Raw genomic sequence first — 27,483 nt, 5'->3', positions numbered from 1 at the left:
GTATACTCTTGCATCGTTTTTGTGTGACTTAGTCTTTTTGCTAATATGAAGGCCTGAGGGGAAATATGTAACAGTCCTCGTGCTGCTCCTGCAGCCTCAGCCAGGAGTCGTCGTCTCCTCTGCGGTTGTCGCTTACATAAGCATCTCTGGCTAGGACAAAGGAAATGCAAAAATGCCAAAAATCGCACAACTCAAAAAGCAAAAAAAAAAATCGTATAAAAAATAAAACAGTTGAAGCTGAAATACAGAAAACGCGAACGCGAATTCGAATTCGAGTAACTTGTGAGCACAAAACGATTCTGGCACCCATGAAGAGCAGTAGTGGCCGATGGATTTGGGGAGCATCGGACGGGAGGATCATCGAGTCCGGCCTGGGCGGGTGGTGATCGTGGCACATTTGCATACAATGAGGCCAGGACTGCGGCACACACCCCATCCCCCCTCCGTGGCAACTCACCCCTCGCCCAAGTGCTATATGTTATCTGCGACTGTGACCTACACCAATATTTCTGAGAATGCTGCTGTTGGCCGACGTCGTCGCCTGGAAGTGTGTCGTCGTCGTCCAGTCCCAGGTCTCCATCTGCAGCTTCACTTCTGCACTGGGAGAAATTTATAGAGCATGCGTAAAACATATACCTATTATACACATTTTTTTAAAACCCAATAGATATACACATATATGTAGATACCTATTTAGCACACAAGACTAAAATGTTGTAAATGTTAAAATATATTCTGTAGAGATCACTTTTTTTTTTGTATTTTAGGCCCGATTGGGTTGGCTCTTTCTCCAAGTGCCTTCCTCCATATCCAGCTAGCCAGTCACATAGCCAGTCAGTATCTCAGACAACCGACAACGGACGACGACGAGGAGTCATTCAATCGCGCCAGCTGCGGCGTCTACATCGTCAGCGTTCCGTTCCGATCCGTTTAGCTTAGGTTTTTCACTGCTCTCTCGCCTTTTTGTTTGCTTTGTATTTTTCCTTTTTTTTTTGTTGTATTTTTGTGTTTTGGTTGCTTATTTTGTTGGCCATTCTACTTACAATATTTGTTGGATATCACCAAAAGATCTTGGCAACAGCAGCCACAGCCGCAGCCGAAAAAAGGAGCCAGCCTTCTCAACGGGCGACTCTTGAGTGGGCCTGTGTGTGAAATCCAACTGTCTGGCGTCTGTTCTGCGTCGTCGCCGAGGTTTCATCGAGGTTTCATGAGTTCCATGCATTTCATGGGTTTCAGGGGGCTTCAACGGCGGTTCGTCGTCACCATGAAGTGCTGCCTCCCGTACGAGTATAGTACTTTGAAATTGAAAATGTCTATGAATGCTACCCAAACTTGGAGCATTGATGTGGGGGGAGTGGCTTTCGGGCCTAAATTTTCTATTTTTTTCTTTTCGCTGGTTTTTCGGGCGAAAGCGAATGATTCGAATTCGGCTGGTGGTTCAGAGTGCAAGGCATTAATGGAGGACACAGGAAAATCATGACATTTTCCCATCGCGTCATTATGGTAATCATGTTATGATCAGTGATCTAAAGACACATTGCTGAGATATTCGCTTTGTTTATGATATGTGTGGGGATCTAGGTCAAGTCAGGCTCATTAAAAGCCTAATGGGCTAATGGCACTCTAAATAAATCTCCATTTTTGGTGGGCGCCTTTTGTTTTCAAAATGCACAAATGCAAATTGCAAAATTTCATTCAAATAAGTCGCAAAATACCTAAACGTTTACGACTTAATAGGAATTTATAGAGCTTAAAAGTTTATTGGCAATAGAAATTATATAATTGCCCATTAAGAAAGCATTCATTTTGTGCAGGTTTTATAGTCCCCTTTTATGACATAATTTATTCTTCTATACTCCCACTGAAATGAAACAACTTCTGGAATTTCCTTCAAACGCATATACTTTACAAGTTTGTTTATTCAATAGGCAAAATACGAAAGAACAGTAATAAATAGGTGTATAAATAAGTGTTTAATAAATAAAATAATATAATTAACCTAGATTTAAAATATCTGCAGAGTTACTGGAACGCGATACAGAAATACGAATAATCGTAAAAAACTTTAAGCACGCGCCATAAAAATGACGCTGTTAAAAACGCTACAACTAATAGAGCTCTCTTGGCATGGCCTATGTGTATTTTCGCTTCTGTTTCGACATTTTGCGGGCCAATCGCAAAACTAAAAACTAATTTCCAAGCGCTATTTTCATAGACTCATACTTATTTTTAAGTGTTTTTGTTTTTCTTCAAGATTGCACATACAAAATGGGAAATTGGAAAACAAAAGGGCTATGCGGGAATCGCTTAAATTAGCTGTTATATCGAGAAACGAATGTGTTGTGTGTTGTGTTTCCTTCGTTAGATAAAAATAATTTAAACGCTAAGATGACAAGTGGCAATTAATTTAAGTGTGATTATCACCTGGCCGCCATGGCAAATATCCCATCTCCCATCTCCGATACCCGATCTCTGATCACTGGGTATTTCCAAGCTTTGCTGGTCGGTCACTAATTTTTGGGATCTGCAATATACATACATACATACATATTGATTGATATATATGTGATGAAGGGCGGAGGAGGCATTAGCATAAGCGTGGCATGTGCTTGGCGGAAGCCTATAGCTTATCAATAATTAAGATGCCTTTTACTAGTTCTCGGCTTTGTTTTGGCGGCCTTAATTACTTAGCGATCGAGTGCCAATTGGCCGCAGTTTTTTGGAAATCGTGCCAGAAACTTAAAAAAAAAATTAAATCAATACACACTTAATACTAACCTCTATCCTCAACCGGTTCGCCGGCATCCCCATGGCCCGTGGCCGTTGGTATCGGTATCGAAATGGGTATCGGTGGCACCACCACCACCCCCTGACTTTCCCCCTCCAGGGAGTGCTCCCCACGTCCATGATGAAGTGCTAAGTGCTGGTGCTGCTGGTGGAGATGCGGCTGTTGTCCAAGTAGAAGCTGCTCGTGCTGCTGCTGATGCTGCTGCTGCTGCTGGAGGGGATTTTGGTGGCTTTGACTCTGGCTCAAGTGCTGCGAAAGATGCTGATGATGGTCACCGGTTGGTGGCCACTGCTGGTACGTGACCGGTACCAAAGGATCCGACATCCATTCAAAACTAAATGCAGGTCCTATGGTCTGGGTGCTGCCCAAGCCACTTTGATGCGGTGTGGCACTCGTGGGCGTGGGGGGCGTGGTCGTGATGCAGGGACTCAGCTCGTGGGAGGATCCAAAGCTATCCAACGATGCCTTTTGCGCCGATTCCGACCAGGGTGGACTGGGGTTCCATTGCTCTATAAAATCCGCCGGATCCGGAGGCAGTGATTTATTGGGCAGCCTCGGTCTCGTCGGCACTATGGTGGCATATATAACTGAAGCATCACTGCTGACCACCGATGAGGTGGCATACGCAGCAGCCGGATGAGTATGGATGGCATAGCAATCCGGTTCCGGTGTTATCGCCGCCGCCGGAGAACGTTCGGCGTGTAAGTAGAGTGGTTCCAGCTTGCGAGCCCTCTTCTTCGGCGGCGGGGGCGTGGTCGATTTGGAGGTAGGCGGATTGGGAGTACTTGTGGCATTCGGAGGATTTACGTGGCTATTCACTTGGCTGTAGTCGACGGGCTCCTGAAAACAAAACAGCGGTTGATCCTCCTTAAGCTCGATGGCTGCCTTCGCATGATAGACTCCACCATAAGTTCCCATATGCGGATGGTGGTGGTAAGCTGTCGCCGGATGGTGATGATGATGGTGGTGGTGCGGGTGGTGCGAGTGGTGTGAATGGGTGTGGTGGGTGCCAAAGCTACTGGCTATGCCCAAATTGGGTGTTGCGCCACCTGGAGTGGCCGGTGGATGGGATGAGTGGGGACTGTAGTAGCCGCTGGACGGAGTTCCCGGTGTGATACGGACTCCACTGTCCAGCGGCATGCCGAACTGGATCTTCGACTGGACGGTATAGTAGTGATACAGCCAGGAGTTGGCCAGCATTATTGAGGCCTCTCGATCACTGCAAAAATAGAATAAATACATATTGGTTGTCTTCTGATAAATATTTCTAAATTATACTTTTACTTTTAAACAGATCTTTTAAATACTTTTATAATTTGTGTTACAGATTCTTAAACTTACTTGAGTACTTGGTTTGTGCACACGATAACAGGTTGTTGCGTGGAGTCGGGACTATCTCGCACTTGTAAAACCACGTGTACCCACGTGTATTCTCCACTGGATCTCTGCATTCGTACTAGAAGAATACAACTGCGATCTTGTTCCGATTGGATAACTTTAAAAAAATGAAACAGATATATACGTTTAGAATTTGGGTATAAGAAATAGCAGACGACTTAAAAAAAGTTTTTATTCGTCTTAGGGGTTTTGTGGTTTAACTGGTTTAAAGTAAGATTTGTTTAAATACGTTTATTAGACTTCCATTGGAAAAATCCACGCCATAGGAAGGTTTTACCGAAGCCTATGTCTTATGAATTGTTTTGAATAAATTAAGCTGTATTATAGATTAATTAAATATGTATTTTGTATTAATAGCAACTATATTGCTTTTCTTATGGCTTATAGGCAGTTTTATTCACCATTTGCAATAAATTATTAAGACTAAAATGTTTAGTAGCTAAAAGTGTGTGAAATAGCCACTTACTTAAGCTGTGCTTTTTTTGCGCCTCCGTCAGATTATCGCTGTGGATCAGATTGTACCAGGATGTGCCCTGCAGAGTCGACTTATCATAGCCCAAATGAAACTCGCCACTGAAAGCAATAAAAGAGCAATAAAAATAATTCAACGTTAATACGAACTCTCCATTCCCACTTATCGCCGCTACTCACTTTTTATCGATATGGGCTATTTTCATGTCCATCGAATGGATGGTGGTGAAGACGTTGGTGGCACCTTGCACCACACACTCCCTGGTTTCGGGCATGGCAATCGGAGTGCAGGTGGCCAAAAAGACGGGCTCGTTGCGACTGCAGAGCGGCAGGAATGACAAATAGTGACCCTGGACCAGGACAACCTGCAAATACACAGATGCAACGCGTTTAGCTTTGTTCTCCAATTGTGCCCCCTTGTTTCGACATCGGCTCCCACGAAAATTGGCGCCCAACGTGGGGCCAGCTGGGAGTACCTACTTTGGCCATTTTTGGACCGGCATGCCATCGTCTCTCTCATAGACATTTTACTCTGATTCCATAATTTAAAAAAGGCAATCACAGAAATGTTTGTATGCCAACTCCTCCACAAAAAAAAAAAAAAAAAAACCCACCAGGCAGTCTCAGGCTCGTCGACTTGGAGCCATTGTCTCCCAATTAAAACGTGCCTGCATTTATTTCGACCCAACTGCAATTGCATTTTCGAGGCTTTTGGACCGCCGTCGCAGCTTCTTCTGCTTAAATGCAAATGCAGCCAGCCCAACGATCCTGATACCAAAAAAAAAAAAAACAGCCTCGCGATCCCCCAAAAAAAAAACCCGTCGGATGACGCAGACGCCACAGTCGTTTGTGGGGTTTGTTTTTCTTCAATTCTTTTTTTGGTTTTTGGTAAATGAGACGACCTTAGACTGGGACCAGGCGCCACTGCCGGCGTCGTCTCTTCTCTTTTTCCCTGGCTTTTGTTTTTTTTTTATATTTCCATCTCTTTTTTTTTGGGTTTTGGGCCTTTTGTCTATGGGGTATGGCCGTCTGGCACACTGGTTACTAGCTCTGAACTATGCCTGACCTCATTCATAATTATTTATTGGTCCATTTTTATTGCATATTAACGAGTGCCGGCCTGGGAGTGAATGTGCTTGCATTTTCCGCGACTCTGGGCCTGACTTTGCGGGTTATCGCCAGTTCAGTTCATGTGGGTCTAAAGCGTCGAGTGTGCTTAGGATTAGATTAGGCACTTGAGTATGTTCTGTGCAAGGCTGGGAATGGATTGCCCATTCAAAACTCTCAGGTCACTTGAAATATTCTGGTTTTAGATATTTTTAAATGGTTTTCAGTCTTAGTGATTGCTGTCGTTAGCCTCCATTAGTTTTATTTTTCAACATTAGTTCCCAGGTGCTTGTTATACCACTAAATGTAACTTGTAATCTTTCTTCCTTATTGCGAATGGCCTTTCCTGAGCCAACGTATCACACGTGTGTCCACAAAAAATCTCACAGCTAGCCCTGCGAAATCTCACAGCCAGCACTTCCTGCACCTCATTAAACAGCCAACACTCAACTTAATTAAAAACGTTTTCAGCCAACTGTCAACGCCTGAGCTTATCTCCATAATTTTGCTCACTGCACATCTGCGCAAAGGCGAGGAAAAAATGGACGCGGCCCGGATCGGCGAAGATATGAATAAAAGTGAAGCGACCGCCCACCACATGGTGCACAGTAGCAGATCCCACAGAGCATCCATGAACATCCATGACCAAAACGGGTAAGAGTTGCTGCCACAGCCAACGCTTCGCTCAACACGTTGACAGATTTGGTCTTGTCTTGTTCAACCTGCGGCTGAGATGGCTGGGAAGACAACTTCATATGGCCGCCTCGTTTTATTCACATCATCATCTTCATCATCATCATCATCATGGCGCAGGGAGGCGGCCAATCAGAGCAGCTAAGAAACCAGGTGGGATGGGGTCTCTTTGCAGCACCAGTGCCAGCAATGCCACCAGCACCCACCCGTTTCCCATCAACTGTCATCGTTTGTCAGCTTATGGAAAACTCAGGCTCGTTGGCAAGATGTATGACCAGTTGGCCGCCGGCTCAAACGCATGCTACGAGTTCTACTCGAAACTTCAAGCTTGCAACTTCAACTGCAACTCCATCTCCATTTCCCTGCCCTCATGCATAATTCATGGCAGAGCAAGATGTCGATGTTGAGCGGCGGATTGGAGCGGAGGAGCCTGCAGTGTGGTAAAGTGTTACACGCAACACGCTTCCCAGGTGATTCATTCATCAATTTCTGTCAGAGACTCACACGCGCTTACTCATCCACGCAAGAATGCACGGTGGAAAAATGCGGGAGCTTTTAAATACTTTCAAATTCACAAAAAATATATTTAATGAAGAAAACATGGGTAGAGAACCCATTTTCTTGTTGTACAAATCAATATAATAATAGCCAGAGTTCAGAACTGTATTAAAATTCTATATTATTCTACCTTTTATATGCTTTTCTTTTCAGTGCATTGACACTCACCTTCTGATCGCCGAAACGCATTTGCCGTCGCGCATTGCGGCTAACATTCATGCGACAGAGGAACATGCGATGCTCGCCCTCGAGACTGGAGGCGCCACCAGCACCACCAGCACCACCGGCACCAGCGGCACTTCCATTGCTGGACGTTGAGTCGCCGGCACCACCAGCACCACCACCGCTGCTCGCCTGACTCGAGCCACCCGGCTGCGGTGGCACGTTCCTATTCAGCTCGGCCTGGATGTTTGCGTGATCCTGTTTGTCAATGATATCGTAAACGGAGTCACCGTGTATCAGCAGATCCTCCTGTAACGTGAATGGCAAAGGGGACATGGTTAACACGGGTTTACACTGCTCTGAAAATAACAGCGCCTGGTACTTGACCAAGATGCCACAATGACAAGGCTAATTATTTAAGTAATTAATTCAACACAAATTATAAACTATTAATAAATAGAACGCTCTGTATTTAATACAATCCATTGCTTTCCATTCAAACTGAATTCTATTGTTGAAAATTGGTAATGATGTGTCAGACGGAATTCGCATGCTCATCGCCGTTTTGTGGGGCTTTACTGTTTGTGGCCAGTTGCCTGCTGGCCGTTTATGTCATGAGCTTTTATTATTGTTGACAATTATGGCCACAGCGAAGGAGAGAGCGATCGAGCGATCGAGCAATTTATAATGGCAAGCCGATGTGGTTGTAATTTATTTATGGCCATTGTCGCTACATGACACATGACAATGGCAACTTGTTATGGCAATATGCAAAAATCGAATTCAAATTATGATGCCCAACAACAGCAGAAACATCGGCAATGGTAAAAGCAACTGCAGCAGCGGGAGCAGGAGCAGCAACAACAGCCACAATGTTGCCAAGATCTATTGACATTTTTGGCAGTTTGTTAATTAACTTGGCTGTTGGTAGTTGTTGCTGCCGCTGCTACTGCTACTGCTGCTGCCGTTTTTTTTTTCAGTTTTTGCCGCCACTAACTAACTCCGAGCCTTGCCACAAATTAAAAGGTTGGGCAAGCCACTTTTGGGCCTGTCCATGTGCACACCAATTCCGTTTTTATTGTGCCCGTAATTATGCCAACACATGGCATACGAGTGAATTTATGAACTTCACTGACCATTTAGTTTCGCTGCCGGTGGGTGTCTCCCAGTTCTCCACTCCCTCAACTCCTCCGAACTCCTGATAAGGCTCGGCACAAAGGCCAAAAGGCTGTCAAATGTCATGGTTGCCAATTGGCTTACCTATGTTTTTTTCCTGAAATTTTTGTATTTTTTTTTTTTTTGGTTCTGCTGTCTTGCCTTTGGCTTGTTCTTGTCTGCATTTTGACTTGCGGAGTGGGAGAAGTGCAACATTTACTATAGTTGATATGAAAGGTTGTCTGGCCGAGAAAAAACAAGTGGAGCGTTTCCTTTTGATATGAAGCTGATCAAGTTTTTCTTTCAGCTACGAACATATCCCATTCCTGGGATCACAGGCCAGGCTCTGATTTATGGCATAATTTTGGTGGGGCTCAGACATTACACATACGCCCCGTTGCACTGGCACTGGCACTCGACTATTTCGACTTCGACTTCGGCTTCGAAGAGCCGACAATCACCTGGTCGCCTAATCTCTGGTACCTTTGTCAATGTCGGTGCTGTTATGTGTAGAACGGAGATATGTCACATGTGCTTCGGTCGGCTAGATTTATTTAAACCGTCGGTTCAAATGCAAAGTGAAAGGCCAAGTAAATAGAGTCGCATGTAAAAATATATATATGTATAAATATATATGTATATGTATATGTATGTATTTGCACATGTATAACCTTGCTATTTAAGCGGCATAAACGTGCAATAAACAAAGCTTGAAACACGGGCAACACGGCAAACATCGAGCTGTGGCTGTTTTAAGGAACCAACCAAGACTTATATAAGCTCAATGAATCGGGTCTCTTTAGGTCTTTAGACAGTTGCTAACTTGTCAACGGGAGCAGCAACAACATCAGCAACTAGTACAGCACAAAAAGTGCAACAAATATGTTTGCTGTTGCCGCTGCTGCTGATGCTGCTGCTGCGCTCATGTTGCTGCTGCGCTTATGTTGCTGCTGCTAATGTTGCTGCTGCTGATGTTGCTGCTGTTGCTGCTGTTAGGAGACTATGACATGCTCTGACGACGACAGGCATCGTCGTTTGCCTGTTGTCGCTTGTCAGAGATTTGTATCAACGATTGTAACAATTTCGGCCCCCGAAACAGAAACAGAAAACCAGCCCAAAAACAATCCGCAACTTTCGCAAAGTTTCTTACCATGGAATGGCCCAAGTACTCCGCTGCATTATCCGATATATAAAGCAATTTGCCATTTTGTGTGAGCATCATCAAAAAGCCGGAGAGTGCCTGCAATACAAATACGTATGTGAATACAGGGTGAATGGTAATGTTTTTAAGAATGTTCTTAATCCGAAAGCAAGCTACATATATCAACTTATAATATAAGTACCAATCTACTTGAATATGCACTCATTTAAACACCTTATCATGCTGGCAAGCTACCTCTTTTCCAACACCCCCTAGTTGAAAAAGCATAAATTGAATCTTGTGTCGGAAATGCAAATTCATTTTCGCGTCTGAGCACTAATAAATTGTTAGCCCAAAAGCCTGGCCTAAGCCCACGTTGACAAACACCGATGAGAGCCGAAAAGGGGAGTATGAGTAGTACTCCTACTGTGGTTATAGTATTTAATTCAGTCACGAGTGTGCACAGGTATGTAGATCAATCTCGCCCGACTGGAGCAGTCAGTGCCAGGCAGCTTGACTGACTACTGTCTTCTGTCTTCTGTTTTTTTTTTGGTTTTGGTTTTGGTTTTTGTCTGGTGACTGCTCCTGTAAATCTGTGGCTTTTCCCGGGCATTTATTGTTTGGCCCGCTGGCTTTTGGCTGATTTCCTCTTCTCGCTTTTGGCGCAGCAAGTGGCGGCGAGCAAAACGATTTCTGACTTATGATATGGCCAGCTTTTGTGCCATTAATAGAGTTGTTTTCCCGGGAACTTTCGGTTGAGTTGTCACCGCGCATTGGCTTAAATTGAGTTGTTTCTCTCGGTTCCCTGGGAGCCTAATCGAAATGTCATCGGGTTTGAAAATTGCCGAGGCTATATGGTAAATGAACGCAGATCGCGCTGATCGGTTGCCTAATTACGCTCTGATTGAATATGAATTGTGCAGAATATTTCCTAGGAAGTGAGCAGCAAACTAAATTATTATTAAACTAAATATGCAATTATTATAGTTTTGCTTTCTTACCTTTGAGAAGCCAATATTTGGAGTTGCTGTCTGATGATGGAGATGATGCATCGCATTGTGACGTTTGAAAACTGCAACGAGAGGGGCAGAGTAAACGGTTTCATGAAAATAACGCTAATTAAGTTAATTGACCTTTTCTGTGTTTTGCGCGGAGGCGCGCCCTGCCGGATCAAGACATCCGTATGCGAAGTATTAGTATGGTATTGAAAAATATTCACTAAGTGGATATGAGTATTTTCCCATGGCGGTAATTTGTATGCAAAAGCCTGGCTAATTAAAAAACTATCTGTTAATAATAGACTCGATACCTCTCTAACTTGTGACGGCGATTGTTAGATGCATTTGATTGTTAATTCATTGATTATATTCTACATACAATGAGCAAACGATGTTTGCCGCCTAACGAAAACAAGTGAATCACAAAAAGGAAAATGTGTCATTGTCACTAAGAGCGAACAGCAACAATAGCAACAACAGCAGATAGTGGCAACAGCAACAGAAACAGCAACAGCAACATCAGGCTGCGATCGCCGAGTGCAATTGCTGTTTTGCAGCTGCACTGCAGGCAGCATCAAGATCAATTATTTTTAAAACACTACGAGATACTCCCGCACCTGGCAAACAAAACAAAATCCGAAGAGAAACAGCCACAAAATCAGCATCAGGCTACAATCACCACGGCAACAGCAGCACTCGCAGCAGCCGCACCAACAAACTGCAGCAGCAGCAGCAGCAGCAGCAGCAACTGCAACAGCAGCAACCGCAACTGGTAATTTCATTGAACTTGAACGGAAAGGCCATGAATGCAGTCAGATTTTCGCTGGGCTTTAATATTATCCACTATCCGGGCAAAATACTCAGAAATCCGTTTTGCCAAGAAGTCTGTCGTCAGCGTGCCTGAATCAGCCGAAATAAAAATAAAAGGGGAGTGGCAGCCAGCTCAATGATTTTCCACTTTGCTACAATATACAATATACAAGGGCAAGGGAATGTTGCTTTATCGTAAGCGATATTTACCTCGCTGAACAGAACTCAATGTAAGGCCATAGGGAAAAGGGGTCTGTGAAGTGGCTTGAACTTATTTGGGATTTTTCAGGAGATATATTAACATATAGATGTATTGTGAATTTAAACAACTTGCACCACAACCGAAATCTATTTTTAGTATGCGACCACTTCACAGTTTTATGGCGTTTTGCGCGAAATTCGTTAGCAAACACGACACTACTAAATGCTAGCCAATTATACGGTCTTCGATCTGAGATCGAAGCCGCCGGGCTCAAGATCTTGCATACAAACGAAGAACGGAAAGAATCTCCATTGTATTGAAAACTCAATTTCGTTTTATAAATATGTATTTCATTAATCGCGACTATCTCAGCAGCCACACCCACCCACATATCTACACAGCTCAGACGGAGAGCAAGCGAATCCATTGAACTTGGCGATACAAAGATACAAAGCGATTTCGATGGCGTGCCAATATTAACACAATTTGTGATTATAAATGCTTTTAAACGGTGCAATGACAATGAACAACAACAACAATAAGAGCAGCAGAAGCGAAAGCACACCCAAATAACCAAAAGATACGAGATCCACAGAACGCCGACTATTTCTCACACTTATGGGAATGTAGGGATGTGGGGATGTGGGGATGCGGAGGAGTGAATTGAGGGATGGGGTTGGAAAAGAAAAGAGCAGTACTTAAGTTTAATTTTTTGCAATTTGTAGAACACATAAATCGCACATTTTGATTTATCGCAATATTTATAGCAATGCCAGGCAGACGCTCGTTGTTACCATTGCAATTGTGAAATTGCCTGGCTCGACTTGCAGTTTGCAGTTGGCAGTTTGCTGTTTGCAGTTGGAGGAGTTCGTCGATGAGATAGTATAGTGCAGTTTAGTATGGTGCCAGGATGCTGGTATGCCACGGATCTGCAACAGTTTCACATGGGTTTCCACCAACTTTTCGTTCCGTTTCGTTTCGTTTCTGTCTGCGCACTCAGATGCGAGCCGAGAGTTAAGACTTACCCCCAGTCTGGTGTGTTATCTATGGGCCTATGTACCGCACAACGCTAATTTGAAAAACAATTTTCGTAATTATCCACAAAAAAACCAAAAACAACAAAAAGCACAGAAACAAAACCGAAATGAAAAAAAAATAGCAGCGCAAATAGGTAAGTAAAGAGCGAACGATCTTGTTCGGTTGCGCTTGCGTTGACCTGCGCGCATGCGCATTAAAGGAGGATGGGACCTCTGGGGACCGATCGGAATGGGTCCGTAGGCTTCTGGGGGATTGGAGGATCAGCGGATCCAAAGGGGATTCAAAAAGGGGCCCCGAGCAATTTTGGCCCGCCTGGAACTGGGTGCGTGCCTAGACGGTGCGGCAATTACTTGGCCAAAAACAATTTCAGCCGGGCATTTGGGGGCATGATAGAGGGACACTCGACATATGAATGATGTTGGTTTAAACCGAAGCGCAGCCATGCGCCTAGCGGTTTTACATTTCGACTTAAATGAAAGTCCGCGTTGCACTGAACAAAAATACTGGGAAGCTTTCGATTAGGAATCATAGGTAGAAAAACTTATCGTGACATCTCAAATGCACTTTAAATGGATAGTGCTTAAGTTTAGACTCTCCCAAATCACTAACTTTGATTAATTTCTTTAGTTTATCAGTTCAAACAGTGCTTAAATAGCGTTTACATTTCGTTTGTGCAAATTGAAATCATATGAAAGAGTGTAAGAGCTACGTGCTAATGTGCTAATCAATTGCTTACTACCCGATCAAGAACTTTCTGTGGTAGTTACTTTGTGGACATACGGCTTAGGGGAGCACTCAACATATTTTCGCCAAGTGCATGACATTTTGGCAATTGCAGTTTTGAAGTGCAACGGCGGTGGGTCCTGCACTCGGCAGTCTCAATCTTTGCGGCTGCACAGAGTCACAATCACAGAGTCACAGCCGCAATCTCCATCTGCTCATGACTCATGCATATTCAATCAGCGTGCAGCCAATTATCAGCATGCATATATGCATTTTTTGTTGGGGTTTTGGCTTTGGATCCGGGGAGGCGGCATTGGCTGCAACCAAACTTACCTTGCTGGAAGTAGTTGGCTTTCCGCACATAGACACACACGAGGGCCATCAGTTGCAGTTGCGAGAGGCGCTGGCGCGTCGATTGGGGCAGCGGCAGGAGATCCCTCAGATTGGCTATCTCCGCATTTATGAGATCGCGTCGCATCTTCGAGGCGCCCTTCGTCGATTTGTTAGCATCGAATCTGCAATGTATAGATGCAATGGAAATGGATATGGTTAAACAATTAGAATATATGGGCTCGTTCACAGCTACGGCTTAATAAGTGTGCAGACGTGGACAGACCGAATGGAGCACAACTATCCGGCACTCCTGACCGGGCATGTGTTTTCACAGCCCAACACTCGGGCGTGTGTGTGTTTCCATTCCAAGTGTGTCTCCGTATCGCTCTTGGGCTTCTTAACCCATTGCGCAGTGGTTATGGCCATTTGGGAATTGCATTTTATTGCCCTGCACAAAGTGGCAGGTAACTCGTACTGACAACATAAAAAAGCTAGCTAACATATTATACTTGATATTTTTTATAATACGGAACTTGATTAGGTGTCTCAGAAAACGTGGCTAATAAAAAGGTAATTAGGAGTTTAAAAAAATAATCAATTACGACAATTTGTTACGAATTTCACACATTTTAATTACATTTATTTCACATAAAGTTTACCAAATTAATCATCATAAGATCACCACATTTCACGCAATTTCAATCGCCAGCCCAATCAGTACTTATTCAGTCAAGACCACTTTATTTGCCTTTTGATCCGCTGACCACAATGGGTTAAGGATGGCTCGCAAGTACCGCCGCGCGATGCCCGGTGCATAAATAACTCATCGCGCATTTAAAAATCATACGAGCAGCGGTATGTGGCGGTGGTTTTGGCTGCAGCGATGGTGGTGCAGTGGTTGGTTGGCTGGCTGGCTGGTCGGTGGTTGATGTGGGGCACACTTGCCCGTGCCTTGTGCGGAAAAATTGTGCAAGTAGGTTGGTCAGCACAATGTTGTTTTTGTTGCTGCTTTTGGGCAGCAAGCGGGCAAAGCGTTTAGCAGAAACTGAGAAACAGAAACTGTCCGTGTGTGTACTTTTGTGAGCATATTATTTACAAGGTTGAAATCATAAATCATAAATTTGTCTTTTTATGCAGTCGGCGTCGGCGGCTGCGGCGCATGCGGCGTATGAGTATTTTTTATTTATGCTGACGTTTTCTGTTTTGCCGGGCCATTGTTGCTGTTGTTGTTGGCGATTATTTTGCAAGCATTTTTTTGTATGATAAATATTGGTAATATTGTTGTAATAACAGCAAGTGCCCGCGCCTTTTTGGCTTTCCTCGTTCGACTTGTCTGCCATTTTGCCGCTGTTATTGCCTCTAAATGGCCATGTTAACATTTAAAACAATCTCACTGCGTCCGTGTGACTGTGAGTTGCATGCAACCGCTTCAGAGGCATGCAATAAAACAAAACCAAGAAGAAAAAAAAAAAGAGATCTCAAAATGAAACAGAATCCAAGACCAAATCGAACGCTTCGTTCGCCTTCTGGCTTTTGAAATATATTCATGCTTCAGGCCTATTCATTCACTCTTGACCACTCGCAATCGGAGTAGACCATAATAGAACAGATTTTAGCCAGGGCCCAGAATCGAAATTGAGTGGTCGAGTGGCTCGCACTCACTCACTGGCCAACTGGCAAACTGGCGAACTGGCGCGCATTTAAGTCAAGGTGATTTGTACAATTAAAATGAATATTGATTTAAATGCTGCGATTGCGAGTCGCTCACTTCTGCTCCAACTGACATATATGTTTGGGTCTTTCAGCTGGGCGGTCGGTTTGTGTGGGCCGCGGTGAAGGGTCAACCAGAGAATAAACTATCTAAAAAATGCCGAAACTCTATTTCTTTGAGGAAATTATTCGTTTATAATAAATCTAGATAACTATAGTACGAGTGATTAATTACCAAACTTAACATGTCGTTTATACCGAAAGTTTATATTATACCATAAAACATATGCCATTTTTATTCTGCTGCTGTTTTCTTGACCCCCTGTTGATTGGTATCTGGTAGCTTGATGACCAACTTTGGTCATCCACACAGATCCTCCCACACATCCAGTTGGTAAGGTTCCTCTCCCAATTAGCTACTTAAAAATGTCAAAGGCTTCTGCGATCTGCTATCTGGCTGGCTATTTGTGGCATAATTAATAAGTTTCTCAAATATTTATCATAAACAAGATGCCAGTGGTGCAGGCGATAATATGATAATGCCATCAGCCTTTCGTAATGCATGGCCGAAACGCCAAACCAAAAAAAAAACAAAGTAAATTGTGAGGAAAATAAAAATCCAAAAAACGTGTTAATGGCCAGGGAGAGATATATCATATATATAAAGCTGTTGCGGGTGGAGGATGTTAGTGGATGGAGGTTGGAGGATGGGAAGCCCAACTGCCGGCTGTAATCTACATCAAAATTTATCTGAGTGAGCGAGACATGTCAACATTTCTTAATATATCTATCGCTACCTTGAAATCTGCACTAAGTAGCACCAACTTGTTGGCCGTTTCGCTGTTGTTGCAACTACTGTACAAGTTGTTGTTGCTAATTAAAAGCATAAACACGATTCTTAGCGAGGCGTTGTGGGTTCATCCAGTGGCCACTGTGTTGGTGGCTCTCATCGCTGGATACCGGTGGCTGAAATCCCTGGAGCCACATGCTTAATCTGCCACTGGGGATCCTTTGGCGCAGTGAAGGAGATCTTAATCAAGTCTGGTCCAGCCTGAATTCTGGTCCTCGGCCTTCTGACTAGATAAAAATACATTGGGTACATTGGACTGGCGACGGAAAACTTAACGTGCTCCACAGAAATTAGGCACAAATCTTGTTGGCTCAGATTCTTTCGATTCCAATTCCAGTGATCTCAATGCCAATCGCCAACCCTCACTAATTAGCACATAAACCAAGCGGGTAACATAATGCCAAACTATTAACTTAAATGGATTTTAAATGCGCATCTATGGAGGCATCTGGCTGAGATCCTGCCTTTTCGACTGATTTTTATGGAGGGTCCAGGCCCTCAGAGCGCCATCGTAAAAATGTGGGCAGTGAATAAATCACAGGACCACTGAACTTCTCAAGCCACCCCAAGCTGAACTCCACCCGCTAGGACTGCACCGAAAGAAAAGAGTGCAAGTTCAAGGATATATTAAGTTAATATTCTATTTTACTAATTAAAATAAAAATGATAGCTTTCTTTCTTCCAAGTTGAAGTGACCATTAGGAGATAAAAGGATCATTAAAGATCGATCTGAAATCATTGCATCTGCTTTTTATGATAAGCCTAGTTTTTTCACGGTGCACGTATCAATCCAAAGGCGAGTTTTAATATGCATCAGGGGCGTCAGTCGGGTTGTAGGATCCCAAATCCGATCCCGATCCCGATCCCGGCGCAGTCCACTAGCCACAGACTAACCAACCAACCAACCAACCAGCCAGTCAGTCAGTCAATACCAATTGCAGGCCAAGAGAAACACGAAATTTGCGCAAATTTTTATTGCACTTTTTCCCGGAGCGTCTTGTCTTCTCCTCGGCTGACTTGACTTGTGCGAATTGTCTGGTCGCAGACTAGATAACTCCCTACGAACACCCCCCACTCCCCACCCTCCATTTTCTTCTTGATTTTCTCCTAGCGCTGTGTGTGTGTGTGTGTGTGTGTGTGTAATTTGGGCGAGTTTATTTGCCATATTCCCACGATATAGTTCGGCCAGGCTATTGAGCTTGCGGGCAGCTCTAATGATTTCTGGCCGCTCCGCTTCGTCGCCGCCCTTTTCGCCATTCTGTCCAGATCTCTGGGCGCGCACAAAAAAAACAAAAAAAAATAGTGCAAAACGGCGTATAATGAATGCCAGACCTCTCAAACTGATGGGCAGTTCGCCGGGCAGCTCCAAAGTTGGAGCTTCGCGTAACCCTAAACCCAAACTGAACCCACACAGCGTTATTTTTGTTTTCTGTTGTTTTTTATTGTTTTTGTTGGTTTGTATTCGGGATGCAGGCAAATTAATTGCCCAGGCGCCGCACAATGCTTTCCATTCCATTTGGGATTCGCTTTCGAGGATTTCTTGGAATTTTTTTGTTCAGCTTGCATCTGCAAACACTTGTTTTGTCTGCAGGACTTTTGCGGGTGCCTCATTGTGCTCTGCGTAAGTCGGTGGCGCAGTAATCGATACCTTTTGCCAAACGCACACCTACAGATTAGCATCGGGGCGACGTTTAGCACAGAAAAAAAGGAGCCGGACAAAAAGGCAAACCATCTAATAACCATGGGCAGCTCAGTGGCCTTTGGCCAAATTATATGGCCAGGCCAATAGGTAAAAGTGGCCCTGGGTGAGCATAAAGTGTTATGCGGTCTACACTCGGGTTTTATGGTTATAAAATGGTTTCAAAATTACGACGTAAAGATTGTAAAACTCCGCTCTGTGAGGCAATTCAAAATTGTAATGTTGCCACATAAGAAATAGATAAAATTATTATTAAAACGTATTGTGAAGCCAAGAAAACGTTATTTCAAAATCTAGCTTGCCTACATTTGCACTTCCCAGTAATCCACTTTGCTTTAAAGATGAAACACAGAAAGATACAAATATCCTTCAATTATCTCAATCAATTAGCTTACTTACGAGCCTGTGTGTCCGTAAATCGCAGCCATATAATTTACTGCTCTCAAAAGCTCATAAAGAAGTCTGGCGGGCAGCTACTGTGTTTATTTTGACGCATATATTTCAAAAATGCGAACCACACCACACCACCACCGATCCATGCCACATCACACTCTGCCCCATAATGGGGCACCACCGTGCAGCAGCAAACCACACCGAAAATAAACCACAGACGGACCGCAGCTGAGATTTCAATGCCTGAAAAGAAATGAAATCAAGCTGCTACCGTCTGCCGTTCGATGCTCTGCTGATGCTCTTGTATGTTTGATTGGAATCTTAGCCACAATTTAATGATGGACTGCCAAAAGCACACTTCGATGATTGGCTCTTGGACATCGTCATTTGCGGGCGCTGCGAGTTGAGAGTTGCGAATCTCCTCCGACGCCGCCGCATAATTTTTCATATTTTTATGATTTGTTGCTACCGGGTACTAAACCCGTTTCTTTTTGCTGATTTTCTTCTTTAGGTTTTTTTTTTCTCGTTTTTCGGATTTTTTTTGATTTTTTTTTTGTAGTCTGAGCCTAACCATGGAGAGCGGCTACCGTTGGTGCATTTGCTTTCGATTATCTTAATTTGCGTGCGAAACTGAGTTTTTTCTTCCTCCGCCCGTAAGCCAAGCCCCAAATTGTGTGTGTACGGAAATTTTCCCATGACTTGGTTCTTGGATCGATCGCTGGATCACTCTGTATACTTTGTGCCCGGCGGTGGCTTGGCCAGAAATTACCCCAACTACGGTATGGTCTCAGCTCTGGTCTGGTCTGGTCTCGTCTGGTATGGTATGGTATGGTATAGTATGGTATGGAATGGTATGGAATGGAATGGCTCATCGGCTTGGAACTCTCGGGATTGATGGTTTGCTGCCGTTGCACTTTACCGTCAGGCAATTAGCACAGGGATGCCGCAACTAAATAATTTGGTAAGCCCCAGGGCAACTCCATCGATCTTGGCCTGAACCCGCGGCAAAGGTGGCGCACTTATTTGCTCAGCGTTTCGTATGGCTTTGGATTCAAATCCGACAGATAATGCTTGGTCATTGGGCTGCATACCGAAATCGATTTTGACTCGCGTCACCAAATATTGATCTAAACAATTTGACGATAACGGAAGTCGGGCACTGCGAGAAAACCAATTCGGGGAAACTCGCTTCGAAATACACAAATATTATTAGTTAGGATAATACCAGTAGGTTTGGCAACTACTATTGATACTAGTTGCAAGGTATTTAAATAATCAGCGATAAATCAGTATAAATTTATATAGATTTTCATATGTATAGCTTAAATATCTCTGATCAGTTTCATAGAATCTTTCGCAGTGCATTGTGCATACTGAGATCTAGTGCAGCATTTACTGCACCGATAGCCGAGTTGGGCAAATAGCTCCGTTCGCTCGGCTGATCGCTTTTCTCGTGAAATGTGTTAATGAAATTAGCAGCATAAAATTGCTACCAGAGCTAGACCCCGTGCAGTGTGTTACAGATACCCGAACGAAATTGTATCTTAGCCAAATGTCCGCGGCATGCTAATTACCAAAATTAACACCAACGGCGCAGGCCCGAAAGCAAATACGAGCACAAACTCAAACAGAATCCGTACGCAACGGTTTCGGTTAGTTTCACTCAGTTCACTCAGGAAGCATCCGACAAATGCACTTCACAAATGTATCTTTGGCTTTGACTGTGAATCTGAACTTTTCCTCGGCTTCCTTTTACCTTTTCTTCGATTTGTAGTTTAGTTTTTTTTTTAGTTTAGTTTTTTTGTGGTGTGGCTCGAGTGGGGCCAGGTTTGTTGACTCTACGGCTGGATGTGTTAAAAACAACAAACGCCAGGTTTTCTTCGTTTTAATTAGTGCCATTTATTATTTAGAGCATATTGATATAGTTTTCGTTGTTTAACGGTTGTTTGTTTCAGTGCGCGGCGTGTTGTTGGCATTTCTCGTTCGAGCATGGAAAATATTTATAGAAATCCGCCCGATTTTACTACTACTCCAAAAACCACAAATTTTACAAACCTATGCCTGTGAATGTGAAGAAGCGCGTGCTTCGGCGCGCGAACAATGAACTTTTTTTTTTTTGGATGGAAAAAAGTTTGAAGCTTAGTTTTCGATGGCTGGGAATTCCAACAAATCCACGTGCTAATTGATAGTTCCATGGGTCACGTAAAATTCAGATGAATGAACTGATTTAAGCCAGTAATGAAGAGCATTAATCTGTTATTTAGAGAAATCACATTCAAGTAAGTGAAAAATGTATTTAGCTTTTGCAGGGGTAGCAATACCACAACATTTTCACTAATTAGTTGGTCCTTAAAAAACGCTTCAAAATAATTATTCAACTAGCTCCGTACGTTTAATGGTCCATCCGAGTTGCTACTACAAAATGCTCTAATTTTAATGGAAGTACCGCATCCGGCACAGTTTGCAAAATGACACCCACCCAAAGAAGAAAAAAAAACGCATGAGCAGGGCAACACCTACCCAAGAATCTCCCACACAAAGGCAGGATATTTGCCAACTAAAAGCGAAGAAAAAAAAGGGGGAAAAATCTCAACAGACAAAGAACGAGCCATCAACAACACCACACGTGAGTTTTACACATTTCAGAAGCAACGGCAGCCAGGAGATGTGGCTAACTTAACTGGCATCTCCCCGACTTTGTCGTCGATTCCATGGGATTCTGTGTGGAGACGTTCCTGGTGTGGAGACGCCTTTTTTGGTGCCCCATCGTCGTCGTAGTCGTCGTAGTCGTCGTCGTCTTCGTGGACGTCCGATTGCCAACGTGGTAATGTCAATCGCACTGTGCGGGTTTAACTTATGGCAAAACATTTGAAGCACTAATTAATTGGAGCTAAATAAAATGGCACAGCATCTTCGGCTCAGTTCAGTTCAGCTCAGTTTAGCTGGCAGTGAATTTTGCGCGTTTTTTAGCTCCTCGCGAATTGGCGCTGTGGGTACGGGTACGCAGACCGACCGGAGAGATTACGAGGACCAGATAACTGCGAACTACAAGTTGCCAATACAAGAGGCCATTAAAACCGGCAGCAGGAGCAGCAGCATCACTACACAGAGAAAAAAGGTTTTTTTTTTTAGAAATAGTTGCCAATTAAGTCTAATTCAAGTAGCAAAGCAACTTATTTGAAGGCAATTATTTAAACCATCTATAATATAAAGTAACTAACGATTAGGTAGCCTTCTCTAATCTATTAATTCTTTAATAATGTAAATTCAAAATAATTCATTTTCTTGCTGTGCACTAGCAGAGGAAGAACCAACCAGAAACAAAAGCAGTGAAAATCCAGGAGGAAAACAGCGACGAAGAAATGGAAAGGAGTCTGAATCTTGGCCCAGGCAGCAAATGGGCCGAAAGGAGGTTCGCTGTCGCCAAATGCGAACTTGGCACCGTATTTCAAATTCGAATTGACAAATATCGAAGCGTGCGAAACAAATTGAAATTAAAAGTTTGCATGTTTGCGCTGTTTTGTGATGCGTGGCTGTGTGAAAACGGAGATAAGCCTGAATGTTGGCGCTAAGAACTTACCTTGTAAACATGCCGGCTGTCTGTTGCTGCTGTTGTTGCTGTTGCTGCTGCTGTTGCTGTGTTGCATGTTGCTGGTGTGTCGTCTGCGATTGCTGCTGCTGCTGTTGCATGTGCTGCTGTTGCGACACTGTTGCTGGCGTCTCATGCTGCTGGAAGTTATGATGCGTATGCATCTGGTGCTGCAAGTGATGCTGCTGCTGAAGGTGTTGCTGCTGTTGCTGCTGCAGTTGCAGGACATGCTGCAGATGCTGTTGCTGCTGCTGTTGGTGCGGATGTTGCTGCTGCTGCTGGAGGGCGTGGGTGGGCGGGGTCGCTGCCGTCACCTTGTCTAGGCCACGTTTATTATCCGCATACATTTCGTCGATCGCACGTTTGCAAATATTTGTTACCAATTCTAAAAGCAGAAATGACAAGGCGTTTTCAGCACTGAGTCTCTTATTGTCACGGATATTTGGCCAAAACCTTAAGCGAATCACAATGGAAAATAATGATAATATCAATCAATATGTGGATCTTAATGAAAGTCTGCAGACTCTACCCATTCGATTTGCTAATGAAATGGAACAACAATTGTTGATTAGGTTTGTATATTCCATACGTTGGAAATAGTTCAAGATATTGTTTGAATTGTGTGCGGCACAAAAAGCATATTTTGAAGGAACTGATTTGTATTGTTATTGCCCATTTGAACAATTGCTCGCTGTGCTCACAGCTCGCAGCTCGGAGTATCCCCAATGCCCTCCGATGAGTTGGCGCTTTTGACGTATTTTTTATTTGGCCACTTTGATTGCATAAGGAGTTGAAAATGATTTATAGCATTTGCTCGGCGTTTCGCTCTCCGATGGCGGATAAGTAACTAGGGGTTAATGAAATGTCTTACAACACAAATACTAAACACTCGATGGGCTAGGATCTGTGTTGATCACATTTGAAACTCGTTAAGTCTTAAATAATGATCAATCAATTTAAGATTTGGCTTTCCAAGAAGCGACCGAGGCCTGTAAATGTTTTCTTAAAAAGGGAAATCTGAATGTCTTTGTGTAAACAAAATTGTGTCAATCTGAATTCACAGTAATGCTTTATTACTTCGTTACTTTTATCAAGGTAAACTTTTCATACTGAACAAATTAATAAATATATAAAATGTATCATTGCTTTATCATTTGCATCGAAAATGTACTATTAATTATAGTTAGTAATGTGTTTTAAATGTAAGTCCAATACTATTATTTGACTTTAAATTCAAGCTGAGGTAGTTGAATTTCTAAATCCTTTATATTCATACAAACTGTGCTGTGACCTACATCTTTTAACAAATATTTGTATACCCAACTGGTGCCACTTTTCCTGGCCAAATGTTATCTGGCTAAAACAGAATCATGCCACTATCACTTTTCCTATAACTCAAAGCAAACTCGGACCATTTCCAGGGCACTTGTGATGGCGCCAAGAAAAATCTTAAAAATCTCTTCTGGGTTCTGCTGGCCCCCCGGCCGAAAAGTGCAACAATTGAAATTAGTTTTGTTGAGTGAATTTCAAATTTCCATCTCGAGTATTCACTACCGTCTGCGGGGCCGGCGTCTTGGCCTGGCTTTTTGGGTCTTTGCTGCAACTCATTGTCAAGTGAACTTATCACCGAGAAGGGAAACAAGCAGAAACGACGGAGATAAAAAAAATTTGTTCGAGTTGACGTTTGGAGTGTCATCGAGTCGATGCTTGAATTTGTTTGGAGTTGCTTGAATAGGGACCACCAAAAGTCATTGAATGAAATGAAGAACTCCACAGATATATCTCATTGTGCGCGACTTTGACTGTGTGCATTAGATTTTTTTTGGGGTAACAGCTTTGGTTTTGCTCGCTTTTTAAGTATTTTGTTGTCATTGATTTCTATCAAAGTTAATAATGAAATTGGTAAATTACGATTTTTGGGTGCGGGTGGGGGTTTGGGCATGGACCTTGATCTCAACTTACCTCTCTGCTCGAAAGATTCAATTTGCGATATCCATTTGGTTATAGAGCTAGCTCCAATAGCATTTGGCATAAATGATTATTTAATAATTCACTTCGTTCCGCCACAATGTTTGACACTTTATCAATAACTTGTATTTATTTGATTTATTTAGATATGTGTAAGACTATTTACTTATATCATTAGATTCCATGTGGGGTTTCTATTGCACACTATTTGCTTTGATTATTGCCTAATCTTTACATTGGCCTTTTACATAGGTATTTTCATAGAATCGTTGCATATTCATCACTTTGATTAAATCAAGATTTATGGGGTTTCTTTTCGAGAAAGACTCGGCTATAATTTGCAAATCAAATGGACCGAATGACGCACAACATATCGCGTTGAGTATTAACTTAAGGCCCGACGATAGCAAAGCCAATTGGCAATGGGCAATTGGCGATCACAATTTACTAAAATACCGACGGCTTTATGGCTCAGCACCTCTGGGTCTTTGGGGCTGAAGCAAATCCGTTCCGTTCCGTTTCCGATCGTATAAATCCACAAAATCACACAAGAACCTCGGATCGAGGGCCACACAACCGTGTTGAATGCGCGCGTGCACCTTTCTGTGCGGATCACCGGAGCGACACAGAAGCGGCAAACTTGATTTCGAAACAGGTAAGGTGGCTTTCGTTCAGTTTCAGCCAGTCTGCCGATCTGGCCAACATCCCAAGCCGGGCTCTGCATGTCCCTGTTCGCCACTGCTCGTGTGTTGGTGCCAAGCGGAGTGCTCGTCCAATGAGAATGCCGATCATACACCGCTACAATAGTTGTATACTATTTAATCCCGTTAAGTTCATAAGTTTAATAAATTAGATACCTCTAAATGTATGTCGAATTAAAGCTAGAAGGCTGGAAACGCATTGAATTTTAACTTTTTTTATATTTTAGTTAAACATTTATATGATTTCGTTTTATATTTTGTATTACCATGTCTAGAATGTTTTTTTATGATGTTGATATCAATAATCTTAATTGAGGACTTTGTAGTTACTTTTAGCTTTTAATTACTACCAGTTAGGATTACACAATTTATATTTTTTTAAATGCCTCCACTTTCGGTTCAGTGTACGCCGCCTCATCATGCTCCGCTGCTCACAAACAAGTTAACGCACACTCTCAACGACTTGGCCAACTGACCAATACAAGCAGCGAAGCGATCATTTTGTAGACGCCTCTTTCAACACCAACAACAGGTAAACAATCAAACACACAGCGGGGCGCTCTTGCCGGTTTTCGTTGCCCACTCAGCTGTAAATCTATTCAAATTAGCCATAAATCAATTAAGGCCGATAAATACTATAATAAAACAAACCGAACTTGACTCGCAATGGGGGAAATACAGATATAATCAGTGAATATTTTACATAATTTCCAGTTAAGTCGTAGGCTTAGTCAGCTTGGGCCAACACTTTGGCCAACTTTAGGATGTGCTGGCAACTCTGCTCATTTATTTGGCTAACACATACTTGAGTTCGTGAGTGTGTGTTGAGCTGCTCGTTGATTGGTTGCCTGTGGCTATGCTTGTTTAAAAACTATTTACAATTTTTTTCCCTCTTTCGCTTTGCTTTGGCTTGACTTTCGTAGTTTGTGGTCAACACAAAAGGCGGCTTAAGCTGTGCGAGCCAATCGCAATCAGATTTTAACCGATTTTTCTTGATATTTCTTTTTTTACGCGCTTGTGTGTGAGCGTAACTTAGTCGTAGACTATTTCGCTTAATGGCATTCGATTAGCTAAACGACTTTGGTCTGGAAATGTAGATGGATTATAATGGAAAATGTAGGACGTTTTAATCACGATGGGTGAAAGATATGTATTTCTTGCTATTAGTTTTTAAATACTATCAACACTTTGGTTGACAAATTATGTAGATTGCTAAATGTGGTCCCTCTTCCAGAATATTGTAATGAATAATTCAAATACGAACAGTATTTACTTTAATTTAATTTGTTACTTTGTTTGTGTTTTCTGGAAATGTCTGGCCTAAATAGTCGAATAAATCACGACTTTCGAAATCATTGGCAGACATACTTAACATCAAATTGCTGTCAATGACTTGGGAACAGGACTCGTGTCTTTCTTCTTTGCTTTTCTTACTTGGTGGCTAAGAATTTTGGCTATGGAACTTGTAGGGAAATTACCATTTAACCAATCAAAGCATAAACAAGTCGTGCGTTATATGCAATGAATATTCGATTAGCCAAAAATGTTCGTTCCAATCGATTTGTGGAGGTGTAAGACAGCAAGAGTCCGACAATTGAATACAAATTATTATATTAATTGCCAGCCACGCCGAATTGGGAACAGTTTATTGATATTTTGGCATAATTTATTGCCTTAATTTGTTCATTAATTTTAATGGGTGATATTTGCATATGTGCTAAGGTGGGAAAAATACAAATCCTGCAACTATGTTTCCCAAGGAAACTAAATATTTGGAAGTAAAATAACTTTGTATAATCCACAGAGATTCACAAAAAGAAAAGCTAACCAGCTGTGATGAGTCATTGGGTTAGACATATATCAACTCGTAGTTAAGACCTTCGGCCTGCTCTTTGAACTCTTGGCGGTCGCGTGGCTCAGGAACGAGTCATTCAGTTGCACTTTTGGTGACTCAAACACGTCGGGACTATCGGAAGACGGCTTGAATATTAACTAGGTGAAAAGGTAACACAATGTTCTATCCCGCATCGAAATGTTTTGGGTCAAACACTCGACATGGCCATGCATGGCGGAAGTCAGTCAGTCAGGCACGCGCTGCATTCGGGACTTTTGATTTAACCGATCGGCAATGATCTGACCAAATAATTGCTGGAAGTACCGGGAATGTAGAAGAATACCCATTTCCTAAAACTACTTAAAGAAATATATGTACAACTTATTCTAGCATTAATGAAGTAAAAGGTTAAATAAAATGCTTAATCATTTTATTGTATTTCTTAATGATGATATGATTTTCACAAGCAAAGCTAATATATGTATATTATTTATAAGAAAAATTCCAATTGCAGTCAGTAATTTATAATTTATATCAGTATCTGAAAAATAGTATCAGTATCTGTAAATATAGTATATTCCTTTTAAAGAAATATATGTATGCCTTATAGATAGATTAATTAAAACATTTTCTTCCCGTGCTAGACTGTTGCTCCACATTGCTTGTATCCCATTAGAGCCTTCCTTTGTGTCTCCTGACTATTTTGGCCCAGAGCAGTCCCACGCCTATAAAACGTAAGCCAGACCCCAGCACGAGTCAAATGTCGTATTTCATTAGACTCAAGTCATGTTAACGCAGCGGTGTCTTGGGTCCTCAATATCCCCCACAGCCGATTCGGATTTCGAAACCAATATCCCATTCCAACACAGGGCCAATAGAATTGTAAACACATCGGGCTCGGGCCAATGATCGCCCACAAGAAAATAAAAACAAAGGAGCGCAAAGCGGGAAAATTCAGAATTGAATTACATGAAAATGCTCGATGCGTTTGCGGAAAGGAAATCGTACAAACTGGTCATGAAAAATGCATCACTTGACCAGGGCGCAGACCATAAAACGTTTGCAGCCGCCAGACGACGGCGACGACAACTTGGCCACAACTTGGCCAGAACCTGGCTTATGAACTGCCTGTTTGTGTCTTCGCCCAGGAGACTGATCCTGT

The 27,483-nt window shown here is 42.7% G+C and overlaps 2 protein-coding genes and 1 long non-coding RNA gene across 4 annotated transcripts; 2 read left to right on the top strand and 1 right to left on the bottom strand.

Moving 5' to 3' along the window:
* Window positions 1-1,983: 1,983 nt before the first annotated feature.
* On the bottom strand, window positions 1,984-24,398 carry LOC120453558. Its single transcript, XM_039638311.1, has 11 exons — window positions 23,781-24,398; window positions 21,810-22,203; window positions 13,578-13,759; window positions 10,475-10,545; window positions 9,483-9,572; window positions 7,184-7,486; window positions 4,838-5,022; window positions 4,653-4,759; window positions 4,130-4,283; window positions 2,779-4,007; window positions 1,984-2,524 (listed from the first exon to the last, which is right to left on the bottom strand). The coding sequence occupies exons 1-11, from the start codon at window positions 23,848-23,850 to the stop codon at window positions 2,511-2,513; spliced, it is 2,799 nt and encodes a 932-aa protein (XP_039494245.1). The 5' UTR covers window positions 23,851-24,398; the 3' UTR covers window positions 1,984-2,510.
* On the top strand, window positions 6,015-7,304 carry LOC120453560. Of its 2 annotated transcripts, XM_039638313.1 has the most exons (3): window positions 6,015-6,418; window positions 6,465-6,927; window positions 7,169-7,268. In XM_039638313.1, the coding sequence occupies exons 1-2, from the start codon at window positions 6,306-6,308 to the stop codon at window positions 6,862-6,864; spliced, it is 513 nt and encodes a 170-aa protein (XP_039494247.1). In that variant the 5' UTR covers window positions 6,015-6,305; the 3' UTR covers window positions 6,865-6,927; window positions 7,169-7,268. The 2 variants fall into 2 exon arrangements, 1 of the variants encoding a protein (XP_039494247.1); XR_005616541.1 differs by lacking the exon at window positions 6,465-6,927 and having other exon boundaries at window positions 7,169-7,304.
* LOC120453561 lies at window positions 9,493-27,483 on the top strand. The gene is made up of 3 exons (XR_005616542.1): window positions 9,493-9,609; window positions 26,966-27,055; window positions 27,151-27,483. It is a non-coding gene; the product is annotated as an uncharacterized LOC120453561 (long non-coding RNA).

Source organism: Drosophila santomea, chromosome 3R (assembly GCF_016746245.2).
Source record: "Drosophila santomea strain STO CAGO 1482 chromosome 3R, Prin_Dsan_1.1, whole genome shotgun sequence".
Classification (NCBI taxonomy): Eukaryota; Metazoa; Arthropoda; class Insecta; order Diptera; family Drosophilidae; genus Drosophila; species Drosophila santomea.
This window is presented reverse-complemented; position numbering and strand designations above follow the sequence as displayed.

Excerpts from the sequence above, each read along its gene's own strand:
- LOC120453560 (XM_039638313.1), top strand. The coding sequence starts at position 6,306 with ATGGACGCGGCCCGGATCGGCGAAGATATGAATAAAAGTGAAGCGACC. Across the intron at positions 6,419-6,464 it reads AACATCCATGACCAAAACGG|ATTTGGTCTTGTCTTGTTCA; the intron begins GTAAGAGTTGCT and ends ACACGTTGACAG.
- LOC120453558 (XM_039638311.1), bottom strand. The coding sequence starts at position 23,850 with ATGCCAAATGCTATTGGAGCTAGCTCTATAACCAAATGGATATCGCAA. Across the intron at positions 22,204-23,780 it reads TGAATCTTTCGAGCAGAGAG|AATTGGTAACAAATATTTGC; the intron begins GTAAGTTGAGAT and ends TTCTGCTTTTAG. Across the intron at positions 9,573-10,474 it reads CAAATATTGGCTTCTCAAAG|GCACTCTCCGGCTTTTTGAT; the intron begins GTAAGAAAGCAA and ends TTTGTATTGCAG.